The sequence below is a fragment of the Bactrocera oleae genome, chromosome 6 (genome assembly GCF_042242935.1).
Source record: "Bactrocera oleae isolate idBacOlea1 chromosome 6, idBacOlea1, whole genome shotgun sequence".
Classification (NCBI taxonomy): domain Eukaryota; kingdom Metazoa; phylum Arthropoda; class Insecta; order Diptera; family Tephritidae; genus Bactrocera; species Bactrocera oleae.
In genome coordinates this window covers 64,901,038-64,927,438 of record NC_091540.1, presented here as the reverse complement: position 1 = coordinate 64,927,438, position 26,401 = coordinate 64,901,038, and the positions used below count along the sequence as shown (strand labels likewise).

The window sequence follows — 26,401 nt, the reverse complement described above, 5'->3', positions numbered from 1 at the left end:
AGTTTATTTATATTATCAAAACCGAAAACTTTCGGGGCCCCGAAAAATTTAAACCAAAATTTCAACTTTTACCCAACTAGTTTTGTTGCACAAATGATACCCTACAAGAGTAATATGTGACTTGTATTACCAAGAGTAAGCAGCCTGAAAGCATATTTGGCATGCTCGATCATATTAATGTTCATTATACGCACTGTTGTACATAAATAACTAACATGATTTAGACATTGCAGTTTATGGAACTCAAAAAGAAGAGAGAAATATAATATTTTCATATACAGTGCAAATGACGTATGTATTTCTCTATTATATAAATATGTACACTACTTCTTTCCTTAACTGCAATTTACTACGCGGAATCAAGAAAAAAGTCAAAAGCGCAAGCAGTTATATAAATTTTCGACTTACTTTCAAGAAATGTATATTACAGCACGCTGTTGATTGCTTTCAATCAAAACTGACGAAAATTTCATACACGATTTTCTCAAACCTTCCACTTTATTTTTCATAATATACAAAATTGTCTTAATAAAAAAGTTGATTTTCGTTTGACGTTACAAATTTTATTAATATTAGATTTCGCCCTGCTGATAGCTTTGCTTTAGTTTAGCTTACAGTTGCAGGAAAATTGCACATGCATTCAACCGCCACACTTAATGAACGAAAGCACGGAAACATGCATTCACCATGGCGTATGAGTTACTTAATTTGCTTGTACAGCAAAATTTACAGTTTTTGCAATATTTTCTCAGAATTTGCAATTTTATATCGGTTGATAAAATGATGAGCAAGTAAATACGCTTTACAGAAAACCAATGATTTGAAATTGTGTAAGTTTAATCGTTTGTCAAGCATATGCATCTCGACTGTTGCCGAAGTGCATAAATGAGCAAAGTTGTTTTAGTTGTAAATATTAGTATTGCTGCGGATAGCTTAAGCAATCTTCAATCATGCTTCAATAAACTTCAATAATTTGTTATGACGCTCGCTCGCTTAGCAAAGCGCATAAACAGTTGGTGAACTGTTATTATGGTGATGTTACACTTCCATCATAGGAATATTGCAGCGTATGTTCATTAGTAAATTAAGAAAAGATAATATTTATTATATTCATACTATATAAAATTGTTATCTACAGCGTTAATTATCGATTTATTAACATAAAAACGAGCTCCAAAGCTATAATATTATTTACAAATAAAAAGTTGACATACAAGAACTTGATTTTGAAAGGTCAGTTTGTATGGCAGATATATGCTGTAGTGATCTGACCAAAACAATTTGTTTGAAGATTGTAACGTTGCCTTGGGCAATAATTTTTGCCAAATTTTATGCAGGTATCTCGTCAAATACAAAGTTATTCATACAAAACCCGGATTTGGATCGTTCTGTTTGTATGACAGTTATATGCTATACTGATCTGATTTGGACAATTTTTTCGGATATTGTACCGTTGTTAAGATCAATAATTCATGCGGAATTTCGTGTAGATATCTTGTCAAATAAAAAAGTTTTCCGTACAGGAACTTGATTTTGATCGGTGAGTTTGTATAGCAGCTATATGCTATAGTGGTCCCTTATCTGCGGTTCCGACAAATAAGCAGTTTATTGGAGCAAAAAACCTGTGCTCAAAATTTCAGATCGATATCTCAAAAATTTAGGGATAGAGATATACAAACAGGCAGACGGAGATGGCGAAATCAACTCAGCTCATCAGGCTGATCACTGATATATTTTTGTTAAAGGGTCTTTGACGTTTCCTCCCGGCTGTTACAAACATCGTGGCAAACTTAGTATACCCTGTTCATGGTATAAATATAGAAAATTGTTTATAAAAATATTTATTTAAAAATTGTAAAATATTTTCAATTATCTGAAAACACCTATCAACGATTTATGAAAGCAAATCACATATGAAACACGTTCAACCAACAGTGCCAACTGCCTTGACATAAACTCACTAATAAACACACAGGCATATATATATACATTTATTAGCGCGCAGGTTTATGCCTGAGGCAAGCTTGTTGGCCTAGGTTATGTGTGTTAATATGTAGCGAATCAAATTTAAATTAAGTGTTTCACACAAAATTTTTAATATTCTTGTAAGTAAAACATTACCAAAAGCAATTATATTTAATTACTTCACGCTTACCGCAATTAAAATTACATAAGCTGCTTGACAGCTTATGCCTGGACGTATGAGTAACTTCAAAGGGGCACATTAACACAATTTCATACACAATTTATTTGCTAGAGGCACGCAAAGAAATGTTTGTCACAATAATTAAGGGTGGCGAGGAGTAATGTCAGGCATGATGCCAGCACTTTTTCACACTTTCTCACTTGATGCACCGTGGCGTATACGTAACAATTGTGAAATATGGCTTACAGTAATTAACTGTTCAAGTTCAAACTAATAGCAGCAGTGTTACTCTTTTTATTGAATACCTTTAATGGATGCGTAATTATCCGGATGCCCGCGATGTGCAACAGCAAGTGCACACTTTGCTTTCTTGCTGAAGAATGAGTCACTGGTTCGGTGAAAAAGGCGCGTTTGCCACTAGCATTGAATTTTGCAGTTGCAACAAGAGAATACCTACAACAAAAATGCATTTCGCAATTGAGCACAATTGTGGCGAGCAAAAGAGCAAAATGCAATTACTCACACTCAAAGCTGAGTGAAATTGAGTGGAATCGTATGAGTAATAATAAAATTTTGTGCGCTTGAGTGAGTGTAGATTCATATAAGAGGCGCGTTACATTAACAAGGTGCAAAGAATGACAGCTGCCACTACAAATCAACAAACGTTAAACCACACAGCATATTTTCCACGCCAACAGGATTCAAAGTAAATATGCAATTTGCATGTCGGTATGGCATTAACGTCACAATGTCAGCTGACAGCAGCTATGATGCTATTGGAACCGAACGGAAGGAAGGAAGTGCAAGAAAAACTACAAAACACACATAAAAGCAAATAATAATAAATAAATATAAAGCTGAATAATTTCAGCAATTTTGGAATGCACACTACTAAGACTTATGCATTTATATGCACTTCGTATAAATCTTTCCAAACGAAGCGAACCACTGAAAATTCCACAAACATAAATAAAGGCACACATATATTTTACATATGTATGTATATAAGCCATGTGTCAGCAGCTAGTGTCACCTGTGTTGCAGAAGATATTCTCAAATAAAGCCAGGTGACTCCATAACCCTGTAGTAAAACTACTGAAGGAAGAATGGTGGAATAAGCAAGCTAAGGCATGCTTACTTTAATCAAAATTTGAGGATAAAATTATCCTGAGCTTTAACTGGTATTGAGTAGAAAATGAACTAGTTCCAAGCTAGTAGCAAAATGTTTTCAACGAAATTAAATTTTTTTTAGTTAAATATTTAAATATAAATGGTTTACAACAAATGGAAGAAAACTTAAACTAGGAACAAATGAACTAGTTTCCAACTAGTTGTGAACTAAGTATTACGAAATTATTTATTTAGTTTTATTTAAACATAAATGTTTTGAGCAAATGTAAGAAAAATAAAATTCCTAACCGACCTAGTTTCAGACTAGTTGCTAAGTGAATACAACAAAATTACATTTTCTCTAGTTAAATGCTTGATTTAAGCAAATGAAAGAAAAATTAAACTACTAATAAACGGACTAGTTCCAAACTAGTTTCGAGGTGAGTACAACGAAATTAGATTTAAAGCCACTTAAATATTTAAATATAAATGATTTAAAGTGTAAGTAAAATAAAAAATAATAAAACTAGTAACAAACGGGTTTGTTTCCAACTAGTTCAAATACAGAAAATAATACAGAAAGAAAGAAATATTAAACTACTAATAAACGGACTAGTTCCAAACTAGTTTCGGGGTGAGTACAACGAAATTAGATTTAAAGCAACTTAAATATTTAAATATAAATGATTTAAAGTGTAAGTAAAATAAAAAATAATAAAACTAGTAACAAACGGGTTTGTTTCAACTAGTTCAAATACAGACTAAAAAATTTTAAATTTTACAAAAGAAAATAAAATAATCGAATTAACATCTGAATAAGTTTAGATAATAAAATGCATCTATGAAAAAACTATATGAAATAAATGTTCACAAATAGAACTACTTTCCAACTAGCCGCAAAATGAGTGAAATAGAGTTATACTCTTAGAAAATCTAATATTAAATTATATATTTACTAACAAAAAATTTGCAAAAAACATGATCATATAGTTATGGACCAGTTTCGGGCCAGTCTGTACCTGGTTAACTCCAAGTACTGCGCATAAATTCGGAAATACACGCTCGCCTTTGAGCGGATATATTGCAAACCACAAGTAAAAAATTAGTTGGACTTTGGACAAGCGTATGGCCAAAACCACATGACCCAGTGTGATTTCCTATACCATGAACTGTCTAACTAACGGCACTATATAACTATAAAATAAGTGCCAACACATAGCACTTGCTGCTGGAATGGCGTAGAGAAAAAAAGGAAACAAAAACAACAAAAGCCTGAACAGCAACAATAAACATATACATGTGTATACTTAATACATATATGCACAATGCTGACAAATTCGTATCGCTTTGAAATGAAAAAGTGCGCGTACACAGACGAGAAAGCATGCATACATATACATGTACATATACTTGTATATGTATGCACGAATACACTCATACATATGTAAGTGTGCGTCACTTCAGGCGATCGTAAATCATTGAATAGTCAATTTGCCACAAAAACCGCAAAACACGCACACACCCATAAAGTGTAATTTTAACTGTCGCACTGAAAAATTTCCAAAAAAACAAAGGAAGCTTTTACAAAAGTTTAAATGACATCCATCCATACATATATATGTGTATGTGAGCGTATAAACACATACAATAAAAGTGCTACATTTATTACTTACAAAAACAGCAAACAAGTTGAGCTGTTAAATTGTTGAGCTTTCAGCGTTTTCTTTTGCCGATGCACTAATCATCTTGGAACAACCACACACACACACGCATGTGTAATGTTTAAAAAAAAATTCTGCGAAAAATGCTTAAGACAATAAAAGTAGTTTGAGAATTGGCATGCTAACACATATTGATTACTGAAATTTTATCGCCTTGTAAATTGTTGAGAAAAATGGCTTGTTGAATTGACCGCTAGTGCGTCGCCAAAGCGATGGCTTTTCACGCCTTTCTTCAGTGGAATAGTGACCTCGACTGTTAGATAAACTGGAACGAAGTCCGTCATTAGCTAGATTTGCAGTTATTTTCTAAGGTAGATTACAAAATTCGGCACAATTGGCATTTTGGAATATGCGTTCACAAAACACTACTTACTCTCAATCAGCTTGAGCTGCGATTTATAGAAAATCAATCGTTAGAAATAGTGCTTAATTTAAAGCTGAAGCTTAAAGCTAAACTTAATATGAATGCCCTCCTCGTGCTCTCATAAGTTTGCTTGTATATCGAATTTAAATATGGTATATTTGTATATTTTCAAAATTAATGGCTAAATATTTAAGTATTGTTTACACAAAATTAATATTATAAATAATAAGACCCAGCGGCAATAATGCAGGGTTAATCAAAACTTACAAATTACTCAATAATACAGTCAGTTCAAAAGAAATTAAGAATTAAATTTGGCGAGCAATTAAGCAGTTACAAATAATGACTACTATTTTTTAGTTTTGTTGAATTTAGAAGATATATAAAATTTAATACCCTTACAATCACTTTATTAACATATTCTTCAATCATAAGCACATAAAAAAAGAGAAATTTCACAAAAGCCGCTTTAAAAGATTTAAATGTACTACTGTGTACATTGATGAAAGCACTTTGGTTACTCAGTCCGTCCGTCCGTCAGTCGGCAGTCAGTCACTCGGTCAGACAGCCGATGTATGGCATTACAAAGTGTACATTTACGTTTGCTCATGTGTGTGTTTGCTATTTGTGTGTGTGTGTGTGTGTGTAAATAATTGCGTTTGTGTGGACAAGTCTTTTATAAAATGTCAAGGAACCCAGAGCAAATAATGCGCTTCAAAAGGCGCAACACACTAACAAAACAAGCTTTTCATGGCAGACAAAAACACGAGCGTCAACTGTGCGCATACAGCGCCGAGTATGTCTACTTTATATGTCTATGTATATACTCAAATATAATGGCGACATATTTAAAGAGACTTATTTTGCCATTGACAAAATAAAAGCGCGAACTGGCTTTGAATAGGCGTTGCAGAAACGGTATGTTTAAGTTTAGCCTCAACTGTTGCATGAAGCCGGTGCTGGTGTCAATGTATTGGGGTTTCATTTTTATTGAAAAAGATTATGAATGATTTGCTGGCGGAACCAGATCGAATGAGAAAATATTGTTACAGCTGTAACTAGTGACAATAATGACTAGTTTGTTACTAGTAACATAAAAGTCAATTATTTAAAATTTAAAATAAAATAAAAAAAGAAACACAAGAAAAAACTACGTTTGTACCTAAGCTCTAATACCGCTCACAAATAAAAAAAATTTCCACACAAGAATTTGCTTTTGATCAGTCAGTCTGTTTGGCAGCTATATGCAGTGGCCCGATCTGAGCAATTTGCTCGAAAATTGTATCCGTTACCTTGGACAATAATCCGATCTAAATTTCGTGCAGATATCTTGTCATATAAAAATGTTTTCGAACAGGAACTTGATTTTGATCCGTCAGTTTGTACGGCAGATCGTATCGGTGAATCCGACAAATGAGCAGATTCTTGTGAAGAAAAGTAAATGTGCAAAATTTCAGATCTATATCTCAAAAACTGAGGGAACAAGTTTGCGTATATACAGACAGACGGACATGGCTAAATCTGATCATTTATATATAGACAACAGAAAAATCATATTTCAAGAACTATAGCAGCAAGACTTTTAAAGTGTCCTGCTGGGCACTTATGTGTCTTTATGCATATCTAACTGCAATACAACCCGCCCAAGAGCTGACTCTATGGAGTTGGTTGATGTAAATGACCGCAAAACCGCTAAAAAGACGCCAAAGTATACGACGAATGCAACAAGATTTCGATAAATTTATGGTTTGCATTAAATTTAATGAATATTTAGCTACGCTGAATTCGATTGAAACCATAGGAATTTTTATGGCTTAATTTACTAAATTATACTCGTAGAATAGTAGACATTATTGATACTTGGGATTCAAGACAATTTGTTAAAGAATTTAATGTTTGTACTGCAGCTATATTCTATAGTAGTCCGATATAGGCGCTTCTAACAAATGAACAGCTTTTTAGTTAGAAAAGGACGAGTACAAAATTTCAGATCGATATCTCTAAAACTAAGGGAATACTTCGGGTATATATAAACAGACAGACATGAATTAATGGACTTAGTTCGTTACGCTCAGCATTTAGATGTATACTTTATAAGGCCTCCGACATTTCTTAATTTCTATATTTAGTGAAAAAAATCCTCAAACAAAAATTAAATTATTATTTAAATTCACTTTCAAGATTTTCAAACAATGAATCACCAATTCATCGAAATTACTCAACAGCCTCCCTTGCACCCGCAATGCTAGCTATCAACGTGCTTTATGAAAACGCAGCGAATAATTCAATTCATATGCGCAAAACTTTCGGCAGCAGCACACTAGCGCTGCAATAAAGCGCACAAGCGCTGAAGTGCGCCTCAAAGTATGCTGCTTTCAATGCACTCAATAACTCAAGAGCAAACACTCAAGTGCTTCTTAGCATTAACCGAGTCAACAACATAAATATGTACGCATGTATGTATGTTTGCTCATATCTAGTGGCACACCTGCAGTACAACACCAACAACAAGCGGCATGCATAAATTATTCAAATAGTATTATCTAAATGCAAAGTTAAGATTATATGGTAAATTTTGAAAAAGCACACACATACATATGCAGCACGCAAATATTTGTTTGCCTCCTCACACACAGATGGGCTAATGAAACTACTATACTCACTATGCGTGTGTGTGTTTATTTGTCTTTTTGTCACCGCAAAATCATAATTTCTCTGATTCGCTTTTATTCGGAGACGCCTGTGTACGAGTATATGTGTAGCGTGCGCTATAATTACGTGCAGTTTTCACACTTGCAATTTTAAGCGCATTGAATGGGCTTTAGATAGTTTTAGTAAAAGTTTTAAATGCTATTTAAAAGCTAAATGCATTTGTGATACGTGACTAGAGCTGTTATATAAGTAGGATGTATATGGGGAAATGTATGTGTATGTTTCGGGTTGAGATATCGGCATTTGCACTAAAAATATGGATTATGGGCAAATTATGTTTATAAAAGCTTTATGTAAATATACATATGTGTATGCATATATGTATTTATTTATATGCGAAAACACACATTGGACAACTTTTGCATTCAAAAAGCAGGAATGTGGATTCCCTGTTGATATACGTATGTATGTATGCGCTGTACATTACATTTTCTAGTACATATATGGTAAATTAACGAATGTTGTGTATAAACATGTTAGGAGAAGTTGAGGGACATTCTTTGGCACCGTTCATTTGTTTGAAATTAAATTATTACTATGGAAAGTTTTTAAATATTGAACCGCAAGTATTTCTGAGAGATAAACCGATCAATTAGGATCATGAGATCATGATTCAGCGCATGAGAGCGATGATACAAAAGAAGAAGAAAAGTTTGTTATCATCATATTAGCCTTAAGGAACTGGTCCATTTAAACTGCGCACGCAAACCGAATCGATCAAATTTTTTTTCTAGAGTGGTACAACATTTTTAATCGGAGGAGATGTTTGACAACGTATCTCAAGACTCTACATTCATCAAACGCACACTTACTGGTGGCGAGATGTGGATTTATGAACTGAAAAAACCACGACCAAATCAGTCAAAAACAAAGTGATGCTCATAATTTTCTTTGATTGCCGCGATGTGGTTCACCATGAATTCCTTACACATGGTCAAACGGTCAATAAGGAATACTACTTGGCCGCAATTCATCGGAAACAACCGGATTTTTGGGCAGAAAATTCATCGATTATTCACCTCGGTAAAGCGTCGTCATATTGTAGCATGATTGTGACTAAGTTTTTGGCACAAACACGAAACGAGAGTCAAAGCTTAGCCACCATATTCGCAAGATTTAGTTACCTCTGACTTTTTTCTGTTTTTGATACTGAAAAATCAGCTACGGGGAACGCACACTGAGTGCATTGAAGCCATTAAAATGCATTCGCTGAAGGCCATCCCAGTGGATGCTTATAAGAAGTATATGTAAAATTGGATTAATCGTTATATTGGCTCAAGAGCCTGTTTTGAAGACGATTATAAAGATGTGTATTAAAATTCGTGAAAATGTTTTTTTTTTTTGGTCAGTTCGGGTCAAATTTGATCGCACATATTGATTTCCAAATGGCTTAATAATCGTTACTTAATGGATAACAAGAACGGTAACGGTTCTTCTGAATCAATCTCAATGTTCAGGATCCGGTCTACAGGAATCATTCCTATTAACAAAAGTGCTCAACCACAATTCAAGCAATAGGTTTCTTCGGATAAACGGGTTAACAATAACTAGTTGAACAAATTTCTTTTCAATTTGTGGCATAATATTATTTTTGTTTAACAAGTGAGAAAAGAGTTCGTGTCCGAGCAAAAGTGAAGATTTATTATTATCATCATTAAATTATTTCACATACTTGTATATTCGTGGTTATACCTACTATAAAAGGAAGGTTGTAAAACCGATTCTAAACTAAGGCATATATTTCTATTGAACATTTTTTAAAACAAATATTATTGGTAAAAGTGAAAAAATTTAAAGCGCACTATAAAAAGTGCCTTAATCAAACAGTTTTTGTTTAGCTAAACAATCAGTGGTGAACGTATGTCTTAAAAACTAATTTGTTTAAGCACTCAGTCTCTTAGCATTATCCTACTCTCTCTCAATAAGTAAGTTTTAAAACTTACATTGCCCAACCTCGAATATTCGACTGATTAAAGAAATATAAAACTATATAAAAATATCAAATTTGAAATAAAAACTATCGAGCATAAATTACAAAACTTAAATTAGACTTCATCAGTATTTAGTAATTCATAAAATAAATTCACTTATTATACTTTGGATAACTTAAATACAAAATAACTTTCAAATTGCCGCACGCAACATATTAAAATTCTGCTACTCATCCTATATAAACGCACTCACCTTGAGCTCAACAATTGTTCCGCCTCGTCGGCGGTCATAGCATCTGGTAGACTGTCTTCGCGCGGTATGACCACCTCCGTCGCCGTCACCGTTGTTATAATTAGTTTTTCATCTTCCTCCTCCTCGGCTACGGTGGCTAGTGGCGCCTCGCTTACATCCACATGCACATCGTCGTCATCGTCCACCTCGATTGTGCGCATCAAGTCATCCTCATCCTCGCCAGCGCTACTGTCCGCATATTCCAAGTCTTGCATGTCCAAAGCATTGCACTGTTCATCACTAGCTGCCGCTAGCATAGTTGTATTTAGTACATTAAAAGGTGGTGGACGCTCTGGCAAGGCCGGCAGTTCCGAACTATCAAATTCCTCCTGCGTATCGAGCGAAGCGATTGGTGCGATGCCCTTGTTTTGGCCCACCACCGCCACAGCAATGGACGAAATCGAACGTGTGTTGCTTGTCGAATTCGTGTTTGCTGTGGCGCTACAGCTGCCACCGCTGCCGCTACCGATCGATGTGGGTGACATGGGCGGTGTGGACTTGACGCTCACATCGGAGCTGCGTCGACGTATGGGCGACACAACGCCGACGGGTGGTGAAGAGGTGATTGCTGTTTTCACCGGTGAACCACTGCTGCCAATGGATTTCGTTGGCGAATGCAATATACCGCTAACACGTTCACGTTCGCGCTGCTCTTTAGCCAGCTTACCGCCAGGATAATAGAGCTCAACGGCTGTTGTTACTTCCGTTTTAATGGTTGCATACACGGTGGTGGTCTCTTGTGCAAATCCATTAGCATGGAATTTCTTATGCATTTCAGTCACTTTGGCGGTGTCGTAAAGTTCCGACTCGCCAAAAACTTCACGCGCTTCACTACCGTCCGGATTGAGACGATAACCCACATCTACGTAATTTAAACTGGGCTTCTCTGCCTCGTCCACTGTTGACTTACGGCTGCGGTCACATTCATCCACATCGGCACCCACGCCAGTGACGCTACGGCCATTGACCGATTCGAAGTCATAGGCAGGCTTCAGTTTGGCTTTTATCTCCGGTGAGGGTTCATTGAAGCCGCCCTCATCGAGACTGGCGCTTGTTGAGATGATGCTGCTAGGTCTTGAACCCAAACCAGCGGCTGGTAATTGCACAGAAATGCTTGATGAGATGCATTTCGATGAAGCCGACGAAGCGGCTGATGACGTGCGTTGTGGTGACATATTGTTGGAATGATTTTGCGCTTGAGCTTGAGATTGAATTTGTTGTGGTTGATTTTGATGCATGACATCGGTGACGTCTTGACGTTCGTTTTTGTTGGAGCGTCCTGCAAGAAAGATAAATAAATATTGGTGTTAACAGTGGGTCGATTAGTAAGATTACAGTTCTGGGTAGGATAGATCTCCATGTATGCTGGAACCTTATAAACTAACTAAGATAGGTTACATTGCGAACAAAAAAACGACAGATATTTTGAACTGAACAGCTTATCGGCACTATCACATGACGAAGAAAGGACAAAGAAAAAAACCACTCAGACTTCGTGCGTAGTTTTTGAAGTTCGGCGATATATACCCTAACTGTTAATTCAATTATATTCTAAATTGATTTTTTTAGATATCCAGGGGTTGTTCTGGTCAAGTCCCAACTCACTCCAATGATGAGAACTCATACTTTCCACACTTTCCACCTAAGAGTAATAGATTCGTCTGAGCTCTTGTTTTTGGTCTATGGTCTTCTACAATAGTTATGACCGGCAAAAAAAAAAGTTGCCGAAGAACCTGTTCAGGTCCTAAAATACTCACTCTTCAAACTATTATATATGTAAACTTACATTTCACTAGCTTATAAAATTGTATAAGATCCGGTGCTATCGATATAAAAATATTGAAATCTCATATTAATTAGACGCACATTTTGTTTTTTTATTCACAAACTCTAACTGTGACATCCAGACAGATCGGAAGAATATAACGGAAATAAAAAATACAGATAGCACGAAGAATGGACCAAGCGCTCACATAACCACGCCAATAACTAGCAAAATAAATATGAAAAAAAAATGCTTTAAAACCCCGTCACTAATGCATATTGAGCGTTGGCCTCGAATTCACTTCGGGCTTTAAGCAGCAATCGTTCAGCAACTTCACGAGATCATTTTGCAAATTCAGCAAGAAATACGATCTTAGCGACTGCTCTGCCTTCAGCTTGGCTATCTTCTCGGCCACCTGAGGAAATTGCAGTTTGAAGTTCTTATAGCGCGCCAGCTCATACTCCAGATAATCATTTGTGCCCGGCGACTGCTCGCCACGCAGTTCCGATGCGATGGCGTCCAGTAATGTCGTTATTTGGCTGCGCACAAATTGATGATCGAGTTCCAAGTTCTCACCGCACGTTGTACAGTTACTCGCAGCAACAAAAGCGCCACCAACACATTTCTCATCCGCTTTGTGGCCATAAAAAGCCGCCGATGTTGTTGCGGCTGCAACATCCGCACAATTCGTGAACACATCATGTGTGTGGTATTGATTGTGTTCGACTGTTGCGCGCAGCTGGCTGTCCAAGCATGTGGGCACATTCACATATTGCATCATATAGCCACAAATGTGATCAAACGACGAGGGTGCGCCCATGCCGCTACAATCTTTCTTCTGCTCGTTTTGGTCGCAACACACATAATCACATTCACAGGGCCTACCGCCGCCCCCCTTGTGGTCGAGGCAAGCTTTTTGTGAGGCTGACATGCCGGGCTTTGGCCGTGGGCAGACCGCCTGCCGTGGCTTATCCTGAGTTAGAAGAAAATCGCTTTTGTCTAGCACGCCGCCCGGGTTAGGCATTGAAGTGAACGGTCCAGTAAGTTTACCGTAGTTCAGACAAGCGACTAGATGACTCATATAAACATTACGCAATCGCATGTCTTCAATCGTCTCAAAGCCAAACATAGATAACTTGTTTAGCCAAGCATTCGCTAATTTATATTCTTGCGAGCGGCAGTCGAATACTTCTTCGGGCTTCTTTACGATGTCTTGAAAGAATATAAAATTTTCCGTTAACTGGTAACCGATATTATCTTCTGAGTCCATGTTCTACGCAGAATTTTGATAGTAAAAATTTTGGAATAGTAACTTGATTTAAAATCGTTGATTAGAATTGATTATTTTGTTCGTAATTTCAAAATGACAGATTGTGACGTAGTTGTCTGACAAGTTTCGGTATTTCAATTGCCAATGGCAAATACAAAAAAGATTTATAATTTGTTTCTATTATTGAAATAAAAGAATTTATTTGCTTTTGCGCATGACATTCAAAAAAAAGTATGGCGAAAGGTATATTCAAAGATTACAGAGTTGCAATATGATTTATTTTAATTAATTAATTTTTTTTTTGTGTTTTTTTTTTTTAAGAATATGATAGATATATAACATATAACAAGAAATAACTAAAAAAAATTTCGTTTTGAAAAAAAGGAAATTATATATATAAAAAAAATAATTGTTAAGTGTATTTTGTAACAAAATGTCAATAAAATTTTTATATACTTAAATACAACTACACATTATTATTTTCTTACACCAAGAATAAATTGGTGAACTCAGGCGTTTTTGTGGACTTTGGACTGGCCTAACCTCTTCAAGGGCGTTTTTTCTTAAATGCTTACAAATCTTCAGAATGGCCTACTAAAAAGATTTCTGGCGGTGACGAAGATTTTCTGCTTAAAATTATCTCCAAAAACAAAAAAAAAGTAGTATTAAAATAGATGAATGTATGGAATAATCAGAGGACTAGTTAAAATTTTGATTTTTAATAAAATTGCGGCTTCCCAATAACAAAAGTAATTTTTTGTGAAAAAATTTACATTTCAGAGTGTCTGAAAATATCAAAATTATTATCCAAAGCTTTATTCCTTCGATTATTATCTGATAAAGTTATCAAAGACGGTCGTGTGAGAATTTCATATCGATCAGTCGAGCCGTTTCTGAAAATAGTGTTTTGAGAAAAACTCATTTAGATTTTGGGAGCCGAATTCAACTTTCCGTCGAATATTCTCTAATATATACATACATTTTTTGGAATACACAAGTGGATATAACCGGCTCAAATGATACTTCTGTTTAGACGAAATTAACATACAACTCTAATTTTAGCATGGTCACAGCTCTTTTTTAAAAATAAGAATACAAAGAGATAGTTGTATTATAGTTAAGGTAAGAACCAGTTTTATTTATTTATCATATTGTATTTCGCCAAGTGTGAATAATACTACAAGTACAAACTATTTCACGATACTACTAATCTATTTTCTAGAATTATATACAAGAATAATAGAAACATATAGTTTTTTTCACAAATTTGCAAAATGTTTTCATGAATCATATTTTGTTGATTTAAATATATTATTAATATTTTATTTGGAATGCATTTAAAGCATAATCACACGAGAAAAATTCTCAAAAGACCCAACAGGAAATGACACCCGAGACAAGAATTATTATTATTTTAATTTTTTTTGGATCAAATACTATTTAAAAAAAAAATAAGCATACTGTTGTATTACAGTTGCAAGTGAGTGTGAATCGAACGCATCATTTTCTGGCTTTACTTTGAAAGAACTGGAAAAAGTTAAAGTTTTTCAACTTGGTACCAGAAAACATAACAGGTATTTATACCAGAAAACATAACAAGAACAGTTGCAGAAAAAAGCAGAGGTTGGTTGACAGGCAATTAAATAATAACACTATAAATTCTTAAATAAATAAATAATAAAATTTTAAACAGTTCTATCAGCTCTATTAGTTTATCTTTAAATGTGAAAAAATCAAAAATCAAATTTTGGCAGAACAAAATTTTGGTTAAATTTCAACACTTTTTAAGCACCGTTATTTTTTAAAATTTTAAAATATTTCACAACAATTTTCATCGGAGAATTGCGTGTAAATATCGAAATATATAAATATGTATAAATATAGGTTCTTTTTTAAGTTCCTACAAATCGCTTCGGTGTGATTTAGGCTGTCACATTAGGTGGTCCCTTTAAGAGCTGTATTTATGAAAATTGCTGAATACATTTTCTACTGGTCACTTCATACATAGACATGTTTGTATCGAAGCTAAACGACACACATTTTATAACTAATTGCGACATTCCGAATTAATTTCAAAATTTATTATAGTTTCATGCAAGAACAAAAATTAATATTGCGTATTTAAAGCTTTGGAATTCAAATCAAATATGTATGTTGTGCATATTTCTGAAATATTTCGAAACTATAAATAAATATGTAACGCATGAAACTAAAATTCGCTAGAATTTTGGCTGTTGCTAAATTTAAAGCGCAAAGAATGCGCTGTTCATGGTAGAAAGTTCACATCATTGTTTGGTAGCGAAAAGTAACAAAAAGAAAGCAGTGAAAGTTTCCAAGGAAAGTATTCGAATATTTTCTATACGCGAAATTTCGCACAACACGCGAACGCAAACTGGAAAGAACAATGTTTTCAAATGATTTTAGAATTGTCGCCAAGCGGGAAAAATCACGAGTGAGAGTAAAAGCGGAGAGCAGCGCGAATACATACAAATCTAACAACAACAATGTTGCAATGTGAAGAAACACTGGTTAACAGCATTTATTTATAACAGAGAATTTGCCGTCGACGACTATGAGTCTGATAAAAAAAAAAATTAAAAAGAGATATACGCAGAATTATATGTGTAGGCACGCCTTCATTGAAGAACGTTCCTATGCTTCCAAAAAACGGAGCAAACTCAAATCTCGGTGGATTTAAAGTGGTTTACCTATAAAAAAAAAAATTTTCAAAAAATTCTACAAATGTTTAAAAAAGTCTACAAATATTAAAAAGTTTAAAAAAATTATGCTCTATTATCGCACGAAACCTTTTATTACCAATTTTTTAAAAGAAAACGCTTTAAAAACTTAAAATACTTTAGGAGAAGACAGCGCCATCTGTTCATAATATTGAAAACGGTTCGTGGCCACGCTCAAAACAATGAGTGAGCCACGTGTTTAAGCGCTAGTTAGTGGTTAAAATCAGCACTATTTTCAAAAGAAAATTAACTATTACTATTGCAATCAAAGATATTCGATGCAAATTGTTCCACTTTTTCTAAATTTCAACTTTCCAAAATATATTTTTCTTATCCTCTAAACTATAACTAATAACGGCAAATAATATTTTGTCATACAAACCTCGGCAGGTGTTACAAAAGTTCTTCAAACTCAGGCACATGTTGAACACACTGCAGCGGAAGCCTCTCTTTTGATCGGCTTTTGTGGTGTTTTCAATTGGCGTTTCTTTCTTTTTAAGTTGGATCACTTTGTAAATTATGCAAATTTTTCTGTCATCACATTTCATGCTTCGTGTTCACTTTATTTTTGCTATTCTTATTTCAATTAATTTGTGTAGAAAAAAATTGTATTTTCTTTTCGTAGTTCAATTTAGTTGCGTTAAAATACAACAATAACACATTTCACTGTAATGTTTAAAACGATAAGATTCACAAAAACAAACACTGATTTAACTCCAACTCTCTCTCTTTTTAATGTGCTATCGTCTTACCCCAAGGAACAAGCTCAAAATGACAACTATATGAATAAATAATAATCTTGGTATATCAAAGACAATGCTTTATATCAGCTTCTTTGCGAGTATAAGCCTCAAGATATTCCCGAAGCAATCTTAATAACCTAATCGTATTTTCGTGCGCTACAAACTTGAGTTTATTAACGTGTTTGGTTTATAATATTGAACGTATTTCATAGCAACGTTTTAGGAGAAGTGACTGAACATACTTAATGTAAGGTGTTTCCAACTATTTTCTCATTGAGGTATGGCCTTTGAGAACAGTAGTGGGTGCACACCAGAGAATCCATTTACAAGGAACTCTAAAATTATGTGAACGCCTTCCAATGAGAATAATAAGTTATCCACCATGCTGGATCAACAAAAAATATGTGAAAATGCTAACCAGGCATTAGAGGTGCCAAATATGCTGAAGAACCACAAAAGTGTGAAACTACCCAGATCTTTAACCATTTGGGTAGTAAGGTTTGGGAACTTGAGAGTATGATGGCTGGCCAAAGGCATATAAATCAAGCAATGCGCGACCAAGTTAGCAACATAGTGACGCTACATGCCAATGTTGAGAAAGGAGAAAACCTACCCAAAAGGATTATGATAAGAAAAGCATGCCAGGATGTAACCCATTAGCAAAAACGTGAATACCCCAAAAAAGGCTGCGTAAGAAAAATAGTGCAAGGCGATACTACGGGTCAACCCGGCATATGCGAAACATGGGTGGAGGTTGTTAAGAGAAGGCAGATCAAAAAGAAAATCAGAACGAGACCAGACGCGATCATAGTTACAAAAAAAAGGATGGTACATCGTGCGCTGATATTCTCCAGAAAATAAAAGATGACAGCGAACTAGAGAAACTGGGCACGAGCGTCTCCTCCTACATCACACACAACGTCACCATTATGTGCTAGATAAAGATTTTGAAAACTTCCTCCTAGAGCACCAATGTATTATTTTTTTCGACGAAAAGTAAGCTTTTTTCCGACAAATCAAACATTTTCGTACACAATCACCACTTTATTTAGCAAACATTAAAAGAAACAAAATAATTTTCACCATGAAATTACCCCACACACTCAAAGAGGTTCATTGATTAACTTGATCAAATCATCTTGCAAACTCAAGAGCAAAAACGAGCGCAATGCCGACTGCGATTTCAATTTATTTAGCACGCGAGCGATATGCGAGAAATTCATTATGAAACTCTTATAACGCAATAGCTCACTTTCCAAATACTTATTGCAACCGCTGCCCACATAACCGCTTAACTCTGCCTCGATTGCCTTCAACAGTACGATCACATCACGACGAAACGTGTCCTTCATATTTGCAAATGCATCGTACTCCTGATAACAGTCACATGGCATACTACACTCCGATGAGAGTGTATTATATGCGCTTGGTGTTATAATTTCACGCACCATATAATTGCTGAAGACATTACCAGATGAGCGACGTTTCATGCCATTCGCATTCGGCTCACATTGTATGTCTGTGCTAAAGCGTACCTCGGGTGTGCTGCAGCGCATAATTTCACGATGTACACTGTTCTCCACGCTGCTGCCACCGGCGACACTGGTGCCGACATTCTCACTGCTGTAACAGCTGCCTAATTGTTGTTCACAATTGTCCGATAAACGTTTCGATTTGGCATCCTCACACCCCTTATAGGTTCTGGCTGCAGACAAAATTATTTCATATATTCACGCAGCACTTGGTATGTCTAAAATTGCTAATCACCTGTACACACTACCGGGCAGGAGAGCGGTTGCTTTTTGACTGCATTAAAATTCACCATTTGCAGACGACCATCGCGTGGTTGATCCGAAAATGGTCCCTTTAATACGCCCTCAATGAGGCAACAGCACAGATAGCTCATATAGATGTTGCGCAAACGTCGCTCATCCAAATCGGCGCAATCGTAACGGCACAGCTTGTCCAGCCACAGTTGCGCCAAGCAACTTTGGTCCGAGTTTGGTGTGAAGACCAGATTTGGATCGCGACATAGGTCGAGGAATAGCAGAAAATCTTTTGTAAGTAGATAATCGAAATCTATGCCGCTGTTGTTGTAAGACATTTTATTTATATCGTTTTTTCTTTTCTAGGAAACGATTTTGAATGTCACTTAAAATTTAGAAATACACAAAATAAAAATTTGGCCCGAGATTTTACAACGTTTTTGTCACATTTATAAACAAATTTTAAAGAACAATAAAAATTCAAAGCAATATCAAATAAGTAGTGTAGAATAGAAAGGTAGTATATATTTGGGTATTTCAGGATCGGTACACACTCAGCAATTTTAATTTGAACTTTAAAGTTTCGCCCAGTCCAGGATATTCTAAAAATCGTTTTTTCTTTGCCTAATACATATTTAAGGTTTCTAAAGAACTTATTCAATTGGTAGAATAGTGAAAAAAGTTTTGTTCTCTATCTAAACCGCTATAGATCCCCATATGGGTGAAGTACCTCGGTCTGAGTTTAACTCAAAAACTTTTAACACTTTTTTTTGAAACTTCAAAATATCTAATAATCTACGCATTTATTGTCATCATTGCAACTTTTTTTTTATAAACAATTTAGTGCTCTTTTTTCGGTCGAAGCATGAGACCGCCATTTGGTGAAAAAATTTACATATAGCTTAAAAGTATATATGTACTTCACTTTTACTTATAATAAAAACCGCTTATTTTGTTTCAGAAACCACGAGTCCCTACAGTCACGGTAGCTCTAACGACCCTCTGAACAAAGAAAATTCCGAAGCTGGGCCCAGTAGTCTTCATTTTGTATCAAAATGTCAATATACATATTTTTTTATACACTCAACTAAATCTTTCATAAAGTTTCAATGAGAGAGAAAGTCGACTCCCTTTGCCTTACTACCAGAATAAACTGTCAAAGTTTGGCCTGACGGCGTGACGAGCTGAATTGACTTAGCCATGTCTGTTTGCCCGTAAATACGCGTACGGAACACTATTGTATATAGCTGCCATACAAATTGTACGATCAAAGTTAAGTTTTTATTTTTCTTCTTTATTTGTGAATGATATTCTGCTTCGACACAACCGAAATTAAAGATCTTTCTTGTTTTCAATATTTTTTAAATTTTTTTTTAAATATTAAGTTGAAATATTCCTCGGTTGGTTCACTATTCTCTTTCGATACCAACAGTAGGCACGCTCCACAACAAAACCAAGTGCACTGAATAATATACCAAAACCCCACAAGTAGAATGCGCCCTGCAGTATATGCATGCTCAGCACAACTTGTCTACGGTTGCGGTCCGCATTGCCACCACTGTCTGCTATTTCGCTCAAATCGAAATCCAAATTGTTCGGTAACTCCTAGTAAAACTCTTCAACTTCGTGAAATTTATGCTGACTCGAGTAGTGCAAATCGTTGCTACTCCAATACTCGAAAAGACCGCTCTCAAATACAGCAGCTTAAAATAACTGAAACTTGTAACGAAACGGCGAACCCTTCGCCAATATATACTCCTGCGGCATGGAACGCAAATATTCCTTGATCACATGAAACCGCGGGCGACGGCGCTGCACATCGTAGGTTTTTATCAAGAAATCTCTCGCCGCCTCACCACGCAACAGGAAGGCAACACGCCAGCTCTTGCGCATACCGAACGGCACAGCGTATAAAAAGGAAGAGAAGTACACGCTTCAAGCGCTGGCTGTACCGTTGTGAAGAGCGTGTGTACACCAATGATTGGCACATCTAATTTCACCAGTTCGTCTAGTGAGTCCAATTCCGCTTCATAATTCGGACGCACAAAACTGCTCTCTAATTTGCCGAAATAGATTGTGGCTACCACATAACTGAAGTAGATCCAAGCGATGAGTAACTGACGCAACGAACTGATGCGCGAGAAGCCAGTCACAGGTTCGCCCAGTTGGGTCTGCAGAAACATTGCGATGAGCTCATACCAACGACCATGTTTTATACGCACCGCATGTGGCAAATGTTACGCATAGTGTTTGAGCAGTGCAAAGATAGCGGTAACCGCAAAGAAATTCAATGTCAACAGCAGCCAAAGCGTCCACGTGAACGCCTTGATGAAAATCAAATATTCCGGCTGCAATTCCGCCGCTGGCACAACCAAATACAATTTGCGCTTAAAGTATGGATACAGCGCTTCCACTTCCGCTGCGCCGCATGGCAGCGTAAAGCGCGCATTGAAATTCACATCAGCCGCGCCGGCAATCAGTTCGCGCAGTACGCCCGTAAACGAACCATTTGCCAAGCAAACGCCATAATTCTCATTATCAGCGGGTTGCGTGTAATTCACCGATGCATTGAGATACGACACAATATTGCTTGCGAGCAAACCGTCTACGCCGGTGTAACCATCGGCGGCGCGTTCACGCGGTATGGCGCGCAGGAAATCGCATTGTAATGCGTAGCTGGTGTTTGTGCAGATTTTTCAGCTTATCATAGAAATACTACTCATCGGTGATGCGTTTTAGCGCGAAACCAGCGGCTGTGTATGGCTCGAAAGTGTATATCTGTTGCACATCAGTTATGACAACGGCGTCTAGTATCTTGCGCTGCCATATGGCCGAGAGCAGTCGATGTAATTGTGTGATTTGTGCATTTCGCCAAATGAAAACGTATTTGTGAAAATGTTTACGCATTTTTTTCTCATACAACGCGCTCCAGATAGTCGCGGTACGCATCAGCGCTCGTCGTTAACACAGAGATTCTGAAACTATTGTAGCGGCGTTGAGGCCGCTGTCTTGAGCGGCGTGACATGTGTGGGCAACTTAGCCATACATTTCAATAAATTCATTTCCAAATCGTAAGTGTTGTTATCCTTCTGCGCGCCAGTGTACACTGTGTAGATGTAAGAATCATATTTCGCAGCGATTTCACACGCTTTATGCGCTAGCAATAAATCAGTTTGCGCGTTACATTTCAGGCATCCAAATGATATGCGATAACCGTCGTGCCGATTTCGATGATCAGAAGCAATGTGACTAGTTTGAGGTAAAACATTTTTACGAATAACGAAAAATATAGTAATGTCTCTCATACTAATTGGTTTTATAGCGTTTTCACACGACGCTTCATTAGCAATGTAAACGAATGGCGGCATAAGGGTCTGTTTACACGCATAATAAATTAAAGTACTAACCATAATATATAATCCTTACTATTCCCTAAGCGACTATTTGTCTTCATTAATTTATACTCTTTGTAAAAAAAATGAAAAAGTGGAAATGTCAACCACTAATTGCATGTAACCATAGAGCACTTTAGGAAACACAATATTTTTTCTGTGGCTTTGAAGATATATTCAGTTGTTTTAAAATTAGTACTAAGGCATTTAAACCACAAGTTTGATACCACAATAGATGCGAATGGCGATTGCAGCAATAATATCGTCCTTGAGACTAATGTAAACTGTAAAAAAAAAAACAATTTATTTCAGAAAAAAAAACTAAAAATAAAAAACAGGGATGGAAGATTGTTATAGCATTTACAATCCCGAAATCCCGAATTTTTCTAATGAGTTCCGTTGTCATTATATCGAATGAATTTATTTGCTAAAAAAAAAGTTTTTTTTTACAAAAATCGAAAATGGCAAATTTAAAGGCCTTACATCGATATCTGAGGCTCCAAATCCCGTTGTAGAATTTGTGATATTTTAAGAATTAAAAATTAAAAAAATTTTCGAGATCCCGGTATTTTTTTTCTTTTACAACAATCGAAAATCAGAAATTTAAGTTTTTCACATTTATATCTGAGACCCCAAATCCCATTATAGAATTTGTGATGTTTAAGATTTAAGAATTAGAATTTTCAATATTTTCGTTCTGGAATAACAACAGAAACGTATTTATAACTTTTTTTATTTAGAGAATAAATTAGAAAGGTTGCAGCGGCTTATATTAGGATGGAATGAAAAAAAGTTTTTAACTAGAGAGTGAGTCTCTCATAGAGTTTTAAATTCCCAAAATATTTCTGGTAGCCTTGAAAAAAGAAAATTTATCGATTATCCCTCCTAGTCCTGTTTTTTATCTTTCTGGAATCATTTTTCAACCCAACGAGAACGATTATCTTTTTAAGGAATATCTCAACATGTAGTCCATGTTTCTACTGCGTTGCCTACATTTAGGATGACGCTTAATAAACAAAAAATAAAAACAATTAACGCTGAATGTGTTTATTTGTCAATTTTCGCTTTAGTTATTATTTACTTAACTAATTGCACTTTGCCGTCAAGCTCTTCAGCAAAAACTTTTTCAAATACGCTTCACTAGCAAAAATGTTTTACGCGCGCTTAGTCGGAGTGCTACTAATCACCGAAATCCTCCTAATAGTCACTGGAGCGCGTACGCTTTCACATTTCAATTTAACAGTACCACGCGGCAATGAAGCCTTGAGCCAGAGAGTGTGCGATATCGCCGCACAAGTGGATGCCAGCGTCAATTTAGTATATTTCAACCAATGTACCCAAAATTACACCCTGTATCACTTGGAACAAAAATTAATCGCTTGTATGGCGAAACTGCCAAGCTTTGCACTGCAGTTGGAGAACTACAAAAAAGAACTCTCGCGCGGTTATGACAGCTTGAGTGTCTTCTTCTTAGCTGGGCACAACGCCACCCACATCAAGTGGATTACCGATATGTTAAACGCGAAACAACAGCGCAAGCAGTATCATAAATATATTTTCGTTTGGAGAAATGCTGATGAAAAGCAACTGCAGAAACTATTTGAAGCTGTTTGGGCCAAACACATCTTAGATGCGATCGCTGTAACAAGCGCCGAAGCAATCTACACCTTTGAGCCGTTCACAGCCGCGGGATTTGTCGTAAAGCGTCGGCGAATAGGTGGACCATACTTCTACGATAAATTAAAGAATCTGCAACACTATCAGCTGCGCATCTCAATGTTTAGAGACTTTTTACGCGCCGTGCCTAAAACAGCCCCACAAGTGGGCTATAGTGGCGTGGATGGTTTAATGGCGACTAGCCTAGTGCTGCAACTAAATGCAACTGTAAAATATATTGCACCAGCGGACAACGAGAACTACGGCGCCTGCCTAGAGAATGGTACATTTACGGGTGTGCTGCGCGATCTAATCGCCGGCACAACAGACGTCAACTTTAACGCGCAGTTCGTGTTGCCTTGTGCGGCCGAGCACATAGAGACCTTGTACCCCTACTTGAAGCGCATCTTGTATGTGGTAGTGCCAGCGGCAGAAATGTTTCCCGACTATCTGATCTTCATTTACGCCTACAAGGATTCGCTGTGGCGCGCTTTACTGATATTTTTCTTTGTGATTATTGCGATATTCGCTTTGCTCAAGTGGACTATCGAAAGGTTACGAAATGTGGAGAAAATGAAAGACGCTTGTTGGTACGATTTGATTGAGCTCTTCTGGAAGGTTCAACTGGGTGTACCCGTCGATCGCTTTTCCAACACAAATACATTGCGGCAATTTCTAATGGCCTGGATACTCTTCAATTATGTAATGACAAGCATCTATTTCGCCAAAGTTGAGAGCATTTTCGTGCATGCCTCATACTATCCGGAAATTGATCGACTCGACGATTTGCACACTTTGAATGTACCCATATTTGGTGTACAAAATATATTCACAGCCATAGAACCGGCGTTGAAGCCAGCGCATTGGCGCACCATCGAGCAGCATGGCGTCCACTTGCCATTGCAATTCTCCTCCTTTCAATTTGCTGTGCCGTTAAGCAAGCGGAAACATTGGCGTGTCGCATTTCTGCTACGCGGTGAAGCTGCAAAGGATTTATTGGTGAAGACCTACGATGCTGAACACAGGCGTCCGCGATTTCACGTGGTTAAGGAGCATTTGCATGCTATGCCGCAAACGTATTTATTGCCGAAGGGTTCGCCGTTTCGCTACAAGTTCGAGCAGTTCGAGAGTCGTGTTTTGGAAAGCGGTATTTTTGAGTATTGGTCGCGTAATGCTCTGCATCAGCGTAATAATGTGCATTCACCTAATTTGGAGGAGTTTCGTAATGAATTGCCGAATGATCTGAATTTCGAGCTGAAAGAAATCGATTCCGCCGATGATGTGGAGGAAAAAGTTGTACTAAATATGCGTATATTACAGGGTCCCTTCTATGTGTGGGGCTTCGGCATGTTGTTCAGTTTCATTAGTTTCGTGTTGGAGCATGCTTACTGTTGCTATTGGAGGCCTCGAGCTATTGTGGTTTAAGGTGCGATAATAAACCTTTTTTGGTGAATTTTTTTCCAAATAAACACAAAATTTTAAGAATATTATGAATAAAATGTAAGCACAAAAATTTTGAGGGAAAAACCTCAGCGCTTCTGAAGTATGGTATTATAGCAGTAGCTGCGGTGACCGTGCCTAGTATTGAGATAAGCGTTATTGAATTGTTAGACCAGAGTAGAATTTATAAATAGCAGAGTGGAGAATCGAACATGTCTAATATAAGAATTCAGTATACTTTCGTTTGAAGTCGTCGGATATATCCAGAACTATGGAGATTATCTACAAACATAATTGTGATAATACAATTTGAAGGAAATAAGCTGATAATCCTCTTCTTTTGATTCCATTCCGATAGCCAGTATAAAGTATTATTAAGCTTAAAGTCGATAATTTCTAATAGAACCTCACAGTGCCTTTAATTTAGAGTTTATGCTTAGTGGCAAAGTTAAAACGAAACAAGTTGTCCCACAAGACTTCGGAATGTAATTCAAAATATCTTCCTATCGCTAAACTAGGTTTGTCAAGCAAACAAACAACATCAAGAAACTTGTGATAATAAACATTTTAGAAAGTAAGCTGACGAAACTATATTTCTGATTCCATGATGAAAAACACAACGATTATAGAAAAGAGTGCGAAGAGTTCACGATGGAACTTCAACTCATATTTTAAGTGGTAAAACTCGAGCCATGTTTTATTCATATTTGGAATGGGACGGCGAGATTAATTAGAAACTGTTTTGTCATATTTAAACAAAAAACGGAATTAGAATTTTTTTTTCTTACCTAAAACCGAAAAAAAAATGTAAAAACTAAGAAAAAATCTTCAAAATTATTTCGACATTGATAATCGCAAAAATGTTCACTTAAAACACAACTCTCTAACATTTGCATATTTTTGGTTAATTTCTGACTCAACACTCAACCTGATGCCACGTCCATTAAGATCAAGCACACAATAAACAAGAAAATAAACAGAACATCAGTCAAAGATCTATCGAGCTTATCCAGCCACTCACGGCCGGCAGTCGGTGCGAAATATCTAAAAGCATCGCCAGTAAATAAGGTAAAAGCAAATTATTATTGAAAGGAATTAAGAGTATTATTAATTTAAAGGTAAAACATCTGCAGCAATGGCAGATGCATGTAAACACACGCAAATGCCCGTAGATAAACAAATTATGTTTACATACAGCTACATATGCATGTAGATGTGAATTAAGTCAAGGTCAGCAAAAGAATAATATAAACAGCCACTGAAATGTATACATTGGACAGACAAATACATGTATACACGTATATAGTACATTTATATATTTGTATGTATGTGAGAAAGATAACAATCAAAAAGCA

General features: G+C 36.3%; 5 protein-coding genes across 13 annotated transcripts in view; 1 reads left to right on the top strand and 4 right to left on the bottom strand.

Moving 5' to 3' along the window:
• Spn (protein phosphatase 1 regulatory subunit spinophilin) overlaps positions 1-26,401 on the bottom strand; it is a 160,213-nt gene that overhangs the window by 55,101 nt on the left and 78,711 nt on the right. For all 9 annotated transcript variants that reach the window (XM_070111118.1, XM_036364651.2, XM_070111114.1 and 6 more), the window contains one exon: positions 10,238-11,555. In XM_070111118.1, the coding sequence (XP_069967219.1) occupies positions 10,238-11,555 (1,318 nt within the window). The remainder of the gene's footprint in view (positions 1-10,237; positions 11,556-26,401) is intronic.
• Positions 12,129-13,504, bottom strand: LOC106627438 (uncharacterized). The gene has a single exon (XM_014247553.3). It carries the CDS (start codon positions 13,309-13,311, stop codon positions 12,310-12,312), a length of 1,002 nt encoding a protein of 333 aa, XP_014103028.2. The 5' UTR covers positions 13,312-13,504; the 3' UTR covers positions 12,129-12,309.
• LOC106627439 (uncharacterized) lies at positions 17,809-19,034 on the bottom strand. The gene is made up of 2 exons (XM_014247554.3): positions 18,560-19,034; positions 17,809-18,497 (listed from the first exon to the last, which is right to left on the bottom strand). The coding sequence occupies exons 1-2, from the start codon at positions 18,894-18,896 to the stop codon at positions 17,896-17,898; spliced, it is 939 nt and encodes a 312-aa protein (XP_014103029.1). The 5' UTR covers positions 18,897-19,034; the 3' UTR covers positions 17,809-17,895.
• Positions 19,939-21,926, bottom strand: LOC118681081 (Ionotropic receptor 68b). The gene is given in 5 exon segments (XM_070111322.1): positions 19,939-20,492; positions 20,495-21,219; positions 21,221-21,475; positions 21,477-21,557; positions 21,559-21,926. Coding segments are annotated over 5 exon segments (1,983 nt in total).
• LOC138857711 (uncharacterized) lies at positions 23,100-25,031 on the top strand. Its single transcript, XM_070111321.1, has one exon. It carries the CDS (start codon positions 23,100-23,102, stop codon positions 25,029-25,031), a length of 1,932 nt encoding a protein of 643 aa, XP_069967422.1.